This window comes from Quercus robur, chromosome 1 (genome assembly GCF_932294415.1).
Source record: "Quercus robur chromosome 1, dhQueRobu3.1, whole genome shotgun sequence".
Taxonomy (NCBI): domain Eukaryota; kingdom Viridiplantae; phylum Streptophyta; class Magnoliopsida; order Fagales; family Fagaceae; genus Quercus; species Quercus robur.
In genome coordinates, this window is record NC_065534.1 from 11,124,961 (window position 1) to 11,138,031 (window position 13,071).

The 13,071-nt window shown below is 32.9% G+C and overlaps 1 protein-coding gene across 4 annotated transcripts; it reads right to left on the reverse strand.

The window, feature by feature from the left end:
• Positions 1-907: 907 nt before the first annotated feature.
• Positions 908-5,972, reverse strand: LOC126720638 (YTH domain-containing protein ECT4-like). 4 transcript variants are annotated; one of them, XM_050423392.1, is made up of 10 exons: positions 5,774-5,941; positions 5,040-5,116; positions 4,720-4,840; positions 4,432-4,511; positions 3,967-4,261; positions 3,716-3,819; positions 2,426-3,001; positions 2,125-2,337; positions 1,894-2,040; positions 908-1,716 (listed from the first exon to the last, which is right to left on the reverse strand). In XM_050423392.1, exons 1-10 carry the CDS (start codon positions 5,826-5,828, stop codon positions 1,474-1,476), a joined length of 1,911 nt encoding a protein of 636 aa, XP_050279349.1. In that variant the 5' UTR covers positions 5,829-5,941; the 3' UTR covers positions 908-1,473. The 4 variants fall into 4 exon arrangements, with proteins under 4 accessions (XP_050279349.1, XP_050279333.1, XP_050279340.1 ...); XM_050423376.1 differs by having other exon boundaries at positions 3,716-4,261; positions 5,804-5,972; XM_050423383.1 differs by having other exon boundaries at positions 3,716-4,261; positions 5,040-5,107; positions 5,804-5,957.
• Positions 5,973-13,071: the final 7,099 nt, after the last annotated feature.

A 13,071-nucleotide genomic window follows, 5' to 3' on the forward strand; every position in this document is an offset into this window, starting at 1 on the left:
CTAAGCACAAACAACACTAAGCAACGTTTGTTATCTGTGTTCAGGTAAGTAATTCTGTTGCTCCTTACATCATGACCTCCAACATCTTCAAACAGCAAGAAACATCAAATATGTTTAAAGTTGGTCTCAATAGCGAGTTACAATTGACTCTCATAAAAGAAGTTGGACTCCTTTTCATATGTACAACAGCTAAACAAGTCTCAGTGACTATATTGAGACAATTATATGCACAAATGTGGGTGATAAATGGTGGATGTATGGCAGGCAAAAATTGAGAAGGAAACAAAGAACTTGAAGGAGTAGGGGAATTTCCAAATGGTGATAAGAGCCGTTTATGCTTAAAGAGCAATTAAGATATTTTTGAAAGTATTTGTAGTGCCTGACATTAACCTAAACCTCATAAGTAGTTTCTGTATCTTACCCAATAAATTATGAGAAAGATTAGGTCCCTAATGCTGCTTTAAAAACACATCATTCTCTGTAATTCCAAGACAAAAGGCTGTTTAAAAAAAAGAGGGTTTTCCTTTGGACTATGGCCACCAAGGCAATCGTAGACAAAGGTGCATATCAATTAGCTAAAAATTCAACCTGGCAAAATGATACAACATTTGGACATGAGTCACATGCCAGAATAAATTGTTCCAAACAAAAACTGACATCAATGAACACATTCCTGTTTCAAGTGTATCAAGAGCATTTTGGAATGAATTAGTAACTTGTGTAGAAGACACCCGGAATTGAAAAATAAATTTCCACTGTTGGCAAACAAACCAAATTAGCAAACTAAAACTTATGATTACAGTAATGATAATTATGCTCAACTCCTTAATCCCAAATAAATTGAGTATACTTTATGGATCCTTTTCCAACAAATAATAATGACAACTATATAAGAGAAAAACAACAATTATAAGAGTAGATGATTGACGAAGCTTTTTAATTGATAAAATTACACTATTTTCCCACCTTATTTCAAGCTCTTACAAATACGAAGCTTTTTAAACTTGACAAAATTACACTATTTTCCCACCTTACTTTGAGCTCTCATGCAAATATAAAAGCATCATTGCTTTGCAACGAAGCATACCTAGATTTACAAGATATAAAATAGCCCAAAAAGAGGATATAAGAGGTAAGGGCAAAATAGGGGGATATAAAACAGTGAAACAGAAACCCCAAACACAAAATCCTAGGGTATCAGAACCTGTTGGGAGCTAACCTTGAAAAAACAGCCTAAAAGTAAGTGGGCTTGACACTAGGTTTAAAATTTCTAAAGATCACTTTCAACTACTCAATGAATGATTGACTATTGAAGCAAAGCAAAACATATGTAATAGGCACTAGTTGGCCAGGAAGATGGAAAATTGGCCGGTTGTTTTTTCTGTGTATATTTGGAAGCAGCAAAACTTCTCAGAGAAGTCCTTGTAAGAGCCTTCACATAAGCAAATGGACTAACATTCTGTAATGCAGCGTCTAGCAACCATTTGCAACCTCATTTGCTGCAGTTCTATTCTCTGATACAACCGGTTTAACATCCTTTGGGGCATCTCCCGATTTTTCAATTGAAATGTTCTCTGAAAGTTGCAGGTCCTCGTCAGTCTGTGCATTAGGTATAGGTTTCTCGATCAAATCTGAGGTAACTTCCGATTGAATCTGTGATTTCAGCTCCCCATTTGCACCTTCTTTTTCCTGATCAGTGGGCTTTCCTTCCCATTCCTGCACTCACAAGATCAGAAGTAGGCAAAAAAGTAAGCTCATATGATAAACAACATTGAATATTGTCTTTAGCAAGTCATTATTATCACAAAAAGAAAACATTATGAATGAGTCACAAGAATAAAATATTGGAACACAGACTACAAAACAATAACCAATATGTGGGGAGGGTCTTGCCTTTATCAGGAACTTCTTTTGCTTAGTCTTCATCTCTTGAATTTTCTTCTGGCGGTCCTCATAAAACCCAAAATCATCCAAAATGCTTGTTTTGCTGGGATGCTCCTTGAATATTGCAATCATTTTAAGCCCTTGCTCTAGCTTGACCTACACAAACCCATTAGTTTGCTGTTTAGACATGCAAACCAAATAAGATTAAAAGGCAAAGACAAGAATTATAAGTAAAATTACCTCTTGTGTGTCCCTACTGTTAGTGACAGGTTTGTTGTCATTGTTCTCAAGGGCAATGTGCTTCAACAAACTGTTGGGAATATCCTTTACAATATGCCACTTAACAGGGAAGCAGCCTTTCCATTTGTCTTGTTGCCAGTACTCCACATTCTTGTCAAAATCAACTGGCCCCACCATCTCCGCAAGGCCAACAAATTGCCCACTAGTGTTGACCTAAATAAGAATTCAGAAACATTGTTGAAAACCAATTTAAACCATAAAATAATGAAAGGCCAGTATGTATAGATAATTAGATGCTTACCGAGAAGAGAAGGAATACAGGGCAACCAGCCTCCTGGTATGCTGCCTGAAGCTTCTTGTTGCCATTTGGGGTACTGGCCCAAACATTATACTTAATGCTCTTATGGACATCATCCTCGCTATATGACTTAATAATGAAGAACTTAGCATCAGTACAGTCTCCAGGGAAATCTTCTCTGTTGAACTGTTCTTGGTCTGGCATCTCACTCGTCTTATCCTTTTCCTCACCATTAGTTTCAATTGAAGGCAAGTTCTGGCCCTCTGCTAAGACAGTGGGCACAGATTCATTTTGGTTCTTAAAACCTTTGCCACCTCTAGGCCCCTTCTTCAACTCATTCAAACAGTCCACATCATTAGCATAGCCAACATACCCATTGACTCGTCCCCTGTGTTTAAACTTAGGGTCAACTCCTAGATATCCACGCCGGTATGTTTGCGTATCATAACTATTGTATCCAAAGCCCATCCCATATCTAGCTATGTTTCCATAATGACCATGAAACTTGTACGGATAATTATTATTCATAAACCCATAAGCTGCACCAATGCCGGACATTAGTATTGGATCATGGAAACCCTGCAGCAACAAATAAGAAAATTCCTTATAGGACCTCCAGTAAAACTTTAAAAATCAGGTTATGACATAGGCTCTGAAAACCAAACTAAATTGATCACAAGTAGGATAGGCAGACAGTTTGGTCAGGGTCAACAAAACTTTTTTGGTTGGTAAGTTACAGACAGAACTCACCCTGTATCAGGGTTTACAGTTGTATAGCCAGTATAGTCTATGAAGGATCCACAGTCAACCACAAAGTTTTGGGACTAATGCTTTGTTGTTAGTAAGTTACACACAAATCCCATGAGTCTTGAACCCACGAACTTACCCTCCGTCCCAATTGTGGGAAAAGGACATGCCATTTAATCTAGAGCTTATTGGCCCCAACAGAACTTTCATGGGTTGAACCAGACAAATTATTCTAGTAATTTTTTTTTTAATTGATGAATTAGGTCTTGAACTCATGACCTCACCCTCCACCTTACTATTACAAGGGGAGGAGGTTCCATATGAGCTATGGGTCATTGGTCAAATTATTCTAGTCATATGATATAACAATATCAGATAGGTTCATGCAATCATTCAAAATTTACACTGTAAACTTAGTGAATGCTGCAGATTGCATTTCTAACCATTCTATTTGCGGATGCTGTCTGAATTTTATGAGATCAACACCAGCATCGCTATGCAGAAATTAAGTCCCAACTGAAGATGGCAATGTGGAATCTTTCTTACCATGAAGTGAGAATTCGGTTGGAAATTCTGGTTCTTTGAAGACAGAATGTTGTTGACATTTGACATTGACTTTTTGGAACCAGTCACAGGCCTGGGCTTCTCATCTGAAAATACAGGGCCATCAAACCTTGGGACGGGATACCTCACCCCATCAAAAGTAGATCTTGGATCCTGATAACCATAAGCATATATACTCCCTGGCAGGAAAGAATTTTCAAATGTTGGTTTTGAGAAAGCTGAGCCATTTTTACCTTTCAGACCCCCACAACTTGAAACATTAGAAGTTTCCACAGTTAAAGGCTTCTGGTCAGCAGCCATTGAGGTGGTAACATCCTCTTGGGAAGGAGCAACAGGACTAGGGGTGTGTGGCCTGCTGGTTGTAGTCAGCGACTGGAAATAGTGAGGATACTGGTAGTGCTGATGCCCATATAGCTGATCACCATTTCCCATAGTCGAAAAAGGGGGCCCTGCTACTGAATATGGATCATAGGGTGCATAGCCATAACCATAGGGATGCATAAAAGACCAATTTTCCCCGTATACTCCCTAAAAATAGACACCATAGACAAGGCAACTATTAGATTATAAGAAACTTTCTCAGTGAAGGCTACAATTAAAACACATGAAAGAGTATTAGGAATTCTAAGATGAAAAGTATAACCAACTACAGTGCCCACTTTTGAACATATTTATGCACAAATTAAACACAAACTTACAGAAGCCATTTTCATGCCATCTGGATTTACATTTGTTGAGTAAGTATTAGAATACCCCTCAGTACCAGTCCCATCATACCCTACAAAATATATACAAGAACATTAATACAATACAACATACCCTTCAATACACAAACTTCATCCACAATATAGACAATATACTACACCAATGATTTATGCTGTTAACATTTTGATATAGTTTGCACCTCCATCCATTGAAGCAAGCTTTGGTTGCATCAAATATAACACAAAGCATTCTCATATGATGAATATCATATGTTAACTTACCTCCAGAATAATGGGCAGTAGGTGAATAAACATTAGGGAAATTGCGCATGGTTGGATCCATAAGATCTGGTGACAATGGGGTTGCAGACCGCTGATATGGCCGGAACTCCTTGGTAAAAGGCTGCATATAAAATACATCAACCTTAATGCCAAAAATATATACCTCTAAAAATTTACACACCGAGTTATTCTCAAAAACAGGTTTTCACAATAAAATTTCCCTCGGGAGCATAACGACTGTTACATTCTAATCAACACAGAATGATTACAGAGAGACAACCTTCTAATTGATAATTGGTGAAGTCTAAAGTGAAATTTACCTTCTTAGCAGGCTCAGAAACTTCGGATGCCTTTGTCTGGGAATCTAATGACAAATCCTGCTGCAAGTCTGCAGCTTCTAAAGAGAGGGAAAAAAAAAATACAAGAAATCAATAACTCTGTACCTTCATGACCTTATTCTCTTAACTACATTTGCTTATCCAAGAAACACAGAGAATTTGAAAACTCAATAACACATGTTATTGTCATCATGCATTTAACACTTCATCTTTCTATAACCCAAACACAACTAACAACACAAAACCTTAACCCTTCAATCCAGAATAAAGCACCAAACTTTTTGTAATAAAACCAAGCCCAAAACACAAAATTGATTAACCAAAACTAGATTTTTTTTTTTTTTTTTTTTTAAATGTCCATTCAAACAGTTTTGAGTAATTAGCACAATCAAAAATTTCATAGATCACCAAACCCATCTACAATAGCATCTCAAAAACCACAACCAAATAACATAACACAATATTTCACATCTATGAAACTATAAACAAGACTACAAAAACTAGCCTACAAAACAATAAAATCTAATAAAGCAAAAGCTTCAAGAGCCATACACAACACTGAAACACCCAAAACACAGTAATTTCCAGAAACACATCATACACAAAGGCAACATACAAGAAGGTAAAAAACCCAGTTTGGATCCATAGGCAGGCATAGAAGAAGAGATCAGAAACTAAGGAACAACAGCAAAGAAAACCCAGAAACCAAAGTATACCCAGATGAGCAAATTGAGCAAAGATACGACCTTCAAGAGGAGCAACGGTGGCCATGACCAAAGAGAGAGAGTTTTGAAGCTTTAGAGAACAACAGGGCTCGTAGCCGCCTAAAGGGTTTTGGGTTTTTGGAATGATACACTTACTCAGAGTCACAGGGTTTTTATTGGTGTGTAAACTCAGCCAAAATAAATGAAAGTTTTATTTTACTATGCTACGCAATCATTTATGGATTTTTTTTTCCTTTCTGCCAAAATTATTAGATATATATATAATATAATATAAATAAGTTTTATATATATATACACACACAAAATAAATGAAAGTTTTATTTTATTATGCTTCGCAATCATTTATGGATTTTTTTTTCCTTTCTGCCAAAATTATTAGATATATACAATATATAATATAAGGAAGTGATGAATTTAGTCTTTAACTATACTACTACCACACTCACAGATTAACAAGCCTACCACCCAAGTATTTTGTGATATTACTTCTCAAAAACCCAAAAAAAAAAAAAAAAAATGTATATTGTGATGGTGCCAAAATTATTCTAGTTCTTGGAAATTGGGAATTTTATTCCTAGATTTTTTTTAAAAAAAATTCTTAATTGAAAAGGTTCAAACCTATACGATAGGCCTTGCGTCTTTGATTAGGAGAAAGTAACAAGGCTTTATAAAATCACCATTTTACAATATGTGAATATCACACGCTTATGAATGAATGGCTTTGTAGAACAATTATATAAGATAATTTTCCTTAAGACAAAAGGACTAATGACCATACACTTTTATCTTACTATTATTGAAAAAGACAACGTCAGTTGAGCTGGAATTAAAACTTATTGATGTCCATTTTTAAAACTATACGGCAAGACTTAAAATACCTAAAAGAAAATAAGTAAACAAATAAAGATCACGTATTCTTGTATATACTAAAAAGACAATAGTTGAATTTTTATTTTGTTTCCTCATACCAAAGAATGTATTTTTTAAAATATTTTATTTTGCTTGCTTAGGCAGTCATTTATGAAATAACATCTTTTTCTTTTTGTCAAAATTATGACTTTACTTGCAAATTTATTTCTAGTTTTTCCCCCCTTAATTGATTAGTTACTAACCTATCTAACACATCTCGCACTGCCACTTAGGACTAAGAGGAAATATCGAGACTCCATAAAGTCATCCTCTCAATCTCATAACAGATAAGACCTACACATTTGTGAATGAGTGATTTTATGGAACAAATTCATAAGGTAATTTTCTTTATGATTAGAGTGCCTTATTCTTTATCTCATTATATTTTAAGAATACAACAGCATTTGAATTGGAATTTGAAACTCATTGCCATCTATTTTTGGAATTATATGGCAAAACTTAAAATAGAAAAATAAAAGGGTAAACAAATATATATCACCATATATGTGTGATAATTATAGAGTATGTATATATACTCTATATATTTGAGAAAATAGTTGAATTTTTATTTTATTTTACTTGGCACAAAAATAGGGTTTTATTTTATTTTGTTTGCTTAGGTGGTCATTTATGGGGTTTTTTTTATTTGGGTTTCTTTTTTCTTAATTTATTAGTTACAAACTTATCAAATAGGTGAATAGGTCTTGCTTCTAGGACTCATAGGAAGTATTAAGGCTCCATAAAGGCATCATCTCATGGTATATTGGATCTACAGGCATGTGAAGGGGTGGCTTTATGGAACAACTTCATAAGGTTATTTTGCTAGGGTTAGAGGACCATATTCTTTATCTCATTATTATTGAAAAAGTCAGCGTCATTTTTTTTTTTTTTTTTTTTTTTAGAATCAAGTCAGCGTCATTTGAGTTGGAATTTAACATTGGATTTTGAAATTATATGGCAAGAGATAATTACAATATGCTAATAATCTCGCAATTCGAACCATTTCTTCCCTAGACCTCCAGCACTTTGTTCATGGAGAGGGGTCAATTCAGTTACGCTATATACTATATATGATTTATAGAGTATATATACTTGTATATACTTGAGAAAATAGTTGAATTTTTATTTGTTTTACTCAGCCAAAAAAAAAACAGGTTTTATGTTATTTTATTTTTACTTGCTTGCTTAGCTGATCATTTATAAAAGGCAAATTATGAAATCACTTGCCAGTCTATTTCTAGATTTTTTTTTTTTTTCTTTCCTTAATTGATAAGCAACAAATCTATTTAATAGGTCGTGCCTAGGATTAAGAGGAAGTGTTGAGACTCCATGAAACCATCCTCTCATAGCATAAGGGTGCCACAAATATGTGAGGAGATGACTTTATGGAATGGCTTCATAAAGTAATTTTCCCTAGAACCATGAATCTACTCTCTCTCTCTCTCTCTCGTTATCATTGAAAAAGACTACGTCATCTGAGTTGGAATTTGTAATTCGTTGATATCTATTTTTGAAATTATATGGCAAGATTTATATACTTAAAGAAAATAGTTGAATCTACTACAAGTGTTTGTCTTATTGTAAACGAGCTCTACCTAAGAAAATGATAATGAAAGATTATATACTCTTAAGTAACGTTGCTTAGGCGTAGAGATGCAGATGATCTTTCTGCATACTACTACTACTACTTCTTAAAGGACACAGGCCACTACAGTATCTGTAGGGAATTAACCCGAATTGCCAACATGTGAGAAACAAAAAAAATAGAAAAAACACACGTCAAAGAAAAACAATTACACGCACAAGACAGTATTTACGTGGTTTGGCAATTTGCCTACGTCCACGTAGTTGCAGGGATTTCACTATTATCAGAGAAAAGTACAAAGTGCGGCTATAATTTTTCTCTCACTCAACAAATATGACAACAACAAACCCTATTCACAAAATTGCATTTTCTACATCCTGAGCACAGGAATTCACAGTGGGCTACAAAACGGACCAAAAATTTTCTATCTGCCCAAGCCTCCGCTCCATGGACCAAGCCTCAAAAAATCTCCCATTAAAAACCACACAACATTATTCGGGTCAGGTCAGGTCGTCAACCAGATCAAACACAACTAGGCTCCACAATGCCCAACAGTATCCAACTATTTATCTCATTTATTTAGGAAAATAAAGAATTTGATTGGTATTAAAAAAAAAATGATAAATGAAGCATTATCTAGCAATGAGATAACTAATTCGACAAATGGATCAACAACTATGTGTGGAGTAATCAAGTAGAAGCATGAAGTGGGTAAATTGAACAAAACCAATGGTGACATTCAAAATCATTCGACTATTTTTGTTTTATACAAAAAAATTTTGAGAAAGGGCAAGGCAATTATTGACCCCCCTCATTGTAGATAATGAAACTGCAAGAATCAATAAAAGTAATGTTATGCATTTGAAGGGTATGAAATGAGGGGTTTGGGATTCTCAAAAAAAAAAACAAAAACAAAGGTTCTGATTTTAGTTTTTAGTTTGATGACTTATTAAAGTACAAGAGAACAAGGGTTTCTTAATCATAAAATTAATGGGGATTTGAGTTTTGTTAATATGTAGATCTGGAATGATTAAATGTAAAATATTATACCAATTCCATATCATTTCAAATGTTTTTATTAGAGCAAAACCCCCAAAACTCAATCATCTTGGGTTGAGAAGTTCATATCAAATTATTATACTAATTGTTTTTCAAATTTCTTGATGTTAAATTTTCAAATCCAAATGTAACCTTACATGATCTATATTGCTTAACTTATTGTCGTGAAAATCTCCTGATATTGAATATGGAACAAGTTTGTGTTCTAAATCTTGTTGTTCACATAAATAGAAGTTATTTTAAATGATTCTCATTCAATGCCTTATCCTTTAGCAGCAATTAATTCACAAGTGTAGTCAAGTTTTTGGGAAGCAAGAAAGAGTGGAATACAAGATACAAAAAATATACACCTCAAAGTTTTATTTTATTTTTTTATTTATTATAAATTGATAATTACAATAATGATGGAAGGGGATTCAAACCTCGATTCTTCTCATAAAGAAAAACAAGCAACACCACTAAGTTACAAGACTCTAGTTAGACCTTAAGCTTTAATATAACACAAAATTGGCAGTAACCTTTGTCCTTTGGTGGAAGGTATGTGAAAAAAAATAGAGTAGTTGATTAAATTGCAAGAAACAGCTTCACCACCCTAAATAAGTTAATGTCAAAATGCATAGCAGTTAAGGAGCTCTAAGCGCAAGAACCATTACTAAGAAACTACGGAGCTTTTAGCACCCAAACAAAACAACAACAACAACAAAAAACCTATGGAGCTTTGCTAATGCAAGAAAATGCAATAATAATAGATTCTATCTAGTATCTTGATGTAGAATGGTGCAAATCACCTTTCATTGTGTAGATAATAGGTATAGGATAGTGGTAGGGGGGCTTCAAAGTTCAAATAGCTCAACTAAAAAAGTATATTGTCATCAAATTGACCTGGATGGTGGCTGAATCTTCCACCCACTTCTATGGCTTCCAAATTTTTATGATTATTTCTTGGTCATGTAATTCAATTTAACAAATCATATATATAAGCTCAAACTTTAAAAAAATTATACATAAGTCAAATAAATTAAATAAGCTCATGCAAACTTTTGCAACACTATCTTTTAAAAAACAATTGCTATATTGCTATTTTGGTTTTATCGCATGTTTTTTTTTTTTTAAACCCTCTTTCATTGTTTAGCCATAAGTTTATAGAATAATAATTTTATTGAGAAACTTTAACTAAGTGTTACGTAGATTGAATAAAATTCGGTGCTTTAAAAATCTGTAAATAATCTTTAAAAAAAATATGTAAATAATAAATTAATTATGATAATTTCCTCACATAATCATAGATAATTTAGTGCTAATTGTTATTCATTAGAATTTGAATTCTATATTAGAAATTATTATAAAACACTAGACTCATTACACGCGCTTTGCACGTGCAATAATGCTATTTCTTTTTGGTTATTTGATTTTTGGTTTAGTGTTATAATGTGGTAAGGTAATGTGAAATAATATTTAAAAATGAGATAGATAACCATAAGAAGTTGAAACCTAATGGACATTTGAATTTATTGATTGGGATAAGAATTGTAATAAGTAAAAATTTTGAGATTTAAGCAAAAGAAAGATCATATATGCTAATGTAAATGGATGAGGATTTGTAATAACTGTATAGAATTTGGATAACAAAAATTTTGGAATGTTTTAAAGAATAAAAATAAAAATAAAATAAAATAAAATAACTATAGAAATTTCGGGATAAGAATTAATAGCTTTTACATGAGGTAGTAGATTTTTTTTTTTTTTTTGGGAATAAGTAATTTTGTATTTTTTTTTATAAAGATAATTGAAGTATTTAAATTTAAATAGATAACAAATACATATAGGAATCAAACATTTGAATACAAATGGATGGTAAGAATAACGGGGTTTTTTTTTTTTTTTTTCATATTTTGTACATGAGATAGTATTACTGTTTTAACCTTTTTCTTTTTTATTTTTTTGGTAGGAAAAAATAAATAAACTAAAGGGTATGTTATTTCAGAATTTGTATAAGGATATTTTGGTATGTCAAAAATTGAAGACGAAATAGGAGAATCTTCTTATTAATAGTATAGATTAGGAGTGTTCACCAAACCGCACAAACCGCACCAAAACCACCCGCAAAATAGCATAACCGCACCGCACTGCAAATAATAGTGCACCGCACCACACCGCATGGTGCAGTGCGGTTTGCGGTTTTATAATAAGAAAACCACACCACATCGCACCCTCTCTATATATTAATATATTTAATTATTTTTAATATTAAATATATTATTAATAGTTTAATAACCCTAGTTTTCAAAAAAAAAAAAAAAGTTTGATAACCCTAGCAAGTGTTGATTAAGAAAGTTAGACCAAAATAAAGAAAAATTAGCTTAATAGTTTAAAACTTCGACCAAAATAAAGGAAAAAATTAGTTTTGGGTTGGGTAGAAAAAGCCAAAAATTTGAAAAATATACCAATTTCAAATCATTCAAACCGCATCTTATACACCGCACCGTATATGTGACCACAAAAATGAGTTGCAGTGCGGTTATGGTTTTTGCTAAACTTTAAACCGCACCACAAAAATAAGATGCGGTGCAGTTATGGTTTTATCTAAACCGCACCGTAAAGTACGGTGCTAAAAATGACCCAAAACCGTACCGCACCGCACCGCGAACACCCCTAGTATAGATGATACCTATATTATCTAATTATATATATCTCACATAAGATTAAAAACAATCTCAAACTAATCCAATAAGAACCCTCAAATAAAATAAAATAAAAACTAATCCAATAAGTATTAATAATTAGAGTTATGTTAGGACTTTTGTATAAATCTAACTAAATTTTCTAATGAAAAGAAAGGTTGTGACAATAAACAACTGTATCTTACAAACATAAGACTTTATTAGAAATCTTATAGAATTGAAATCCTAATTTTTAATATGATAAGTTCAACTTATACAACGTTGACAACTTTTTTATTTGAGCTAAATTAAGATAATGAGATAGTAAAAAATGAGATAAAGTAATATTTCTTATATGAGTTGTATCCTTAAAAAAATTACTATATTCAAACAAATATTACTTTATCCCTTTTTTATTTATCTTCAATTAATATAATAGATTTTATTGTTCTTTTTATACTTGTGCTCAAAGTAAAAAACGAGTCCTCTGACTCAGCAATCTTATCTACAGCTCATTTATTATATAGACATATCGTCCATGAATTATGTTTTACCGCACGTTTTTTTTTTTTTTTCATTGCATATTGTACCCAAAAGCCCAGAAGAAAAGCCACAAACACCAGTTGTTTTTTCTTGAGGTGCAAATATCATTTATTGCCTATCAAAATTTTTGACTTTTTCCCTGAATGTGCATGTGAACGCTACTTGCCCATTGTGACAACCAGGAATATTTACTCAGTACAGCATTTCCTTTTCATCCAAAGATGAGAAAAGTCCAACAGCAATAATGCATAAAATGATAGAGCTGCCACTCTGATGTATGATTTACAAGTTATTATCAGGAAACAGTTTTACCGGTAAAAGCTTTTTACTTTTCTATTTTTTCCTTGATTAGTAAACACTTTCTACTTCAAGCACATACACGAGCTGTCCGTAGAAAGAATATAATCATTATGTTATGCAGACCCCCTAAATGAGTATTATTTTATTTTCAACAAAAAAATTGACCAAAATTTGAAAACAAAGCAGACAATAATACCATAGTAAACAGAGGACAATGATAACAACAGCAACAA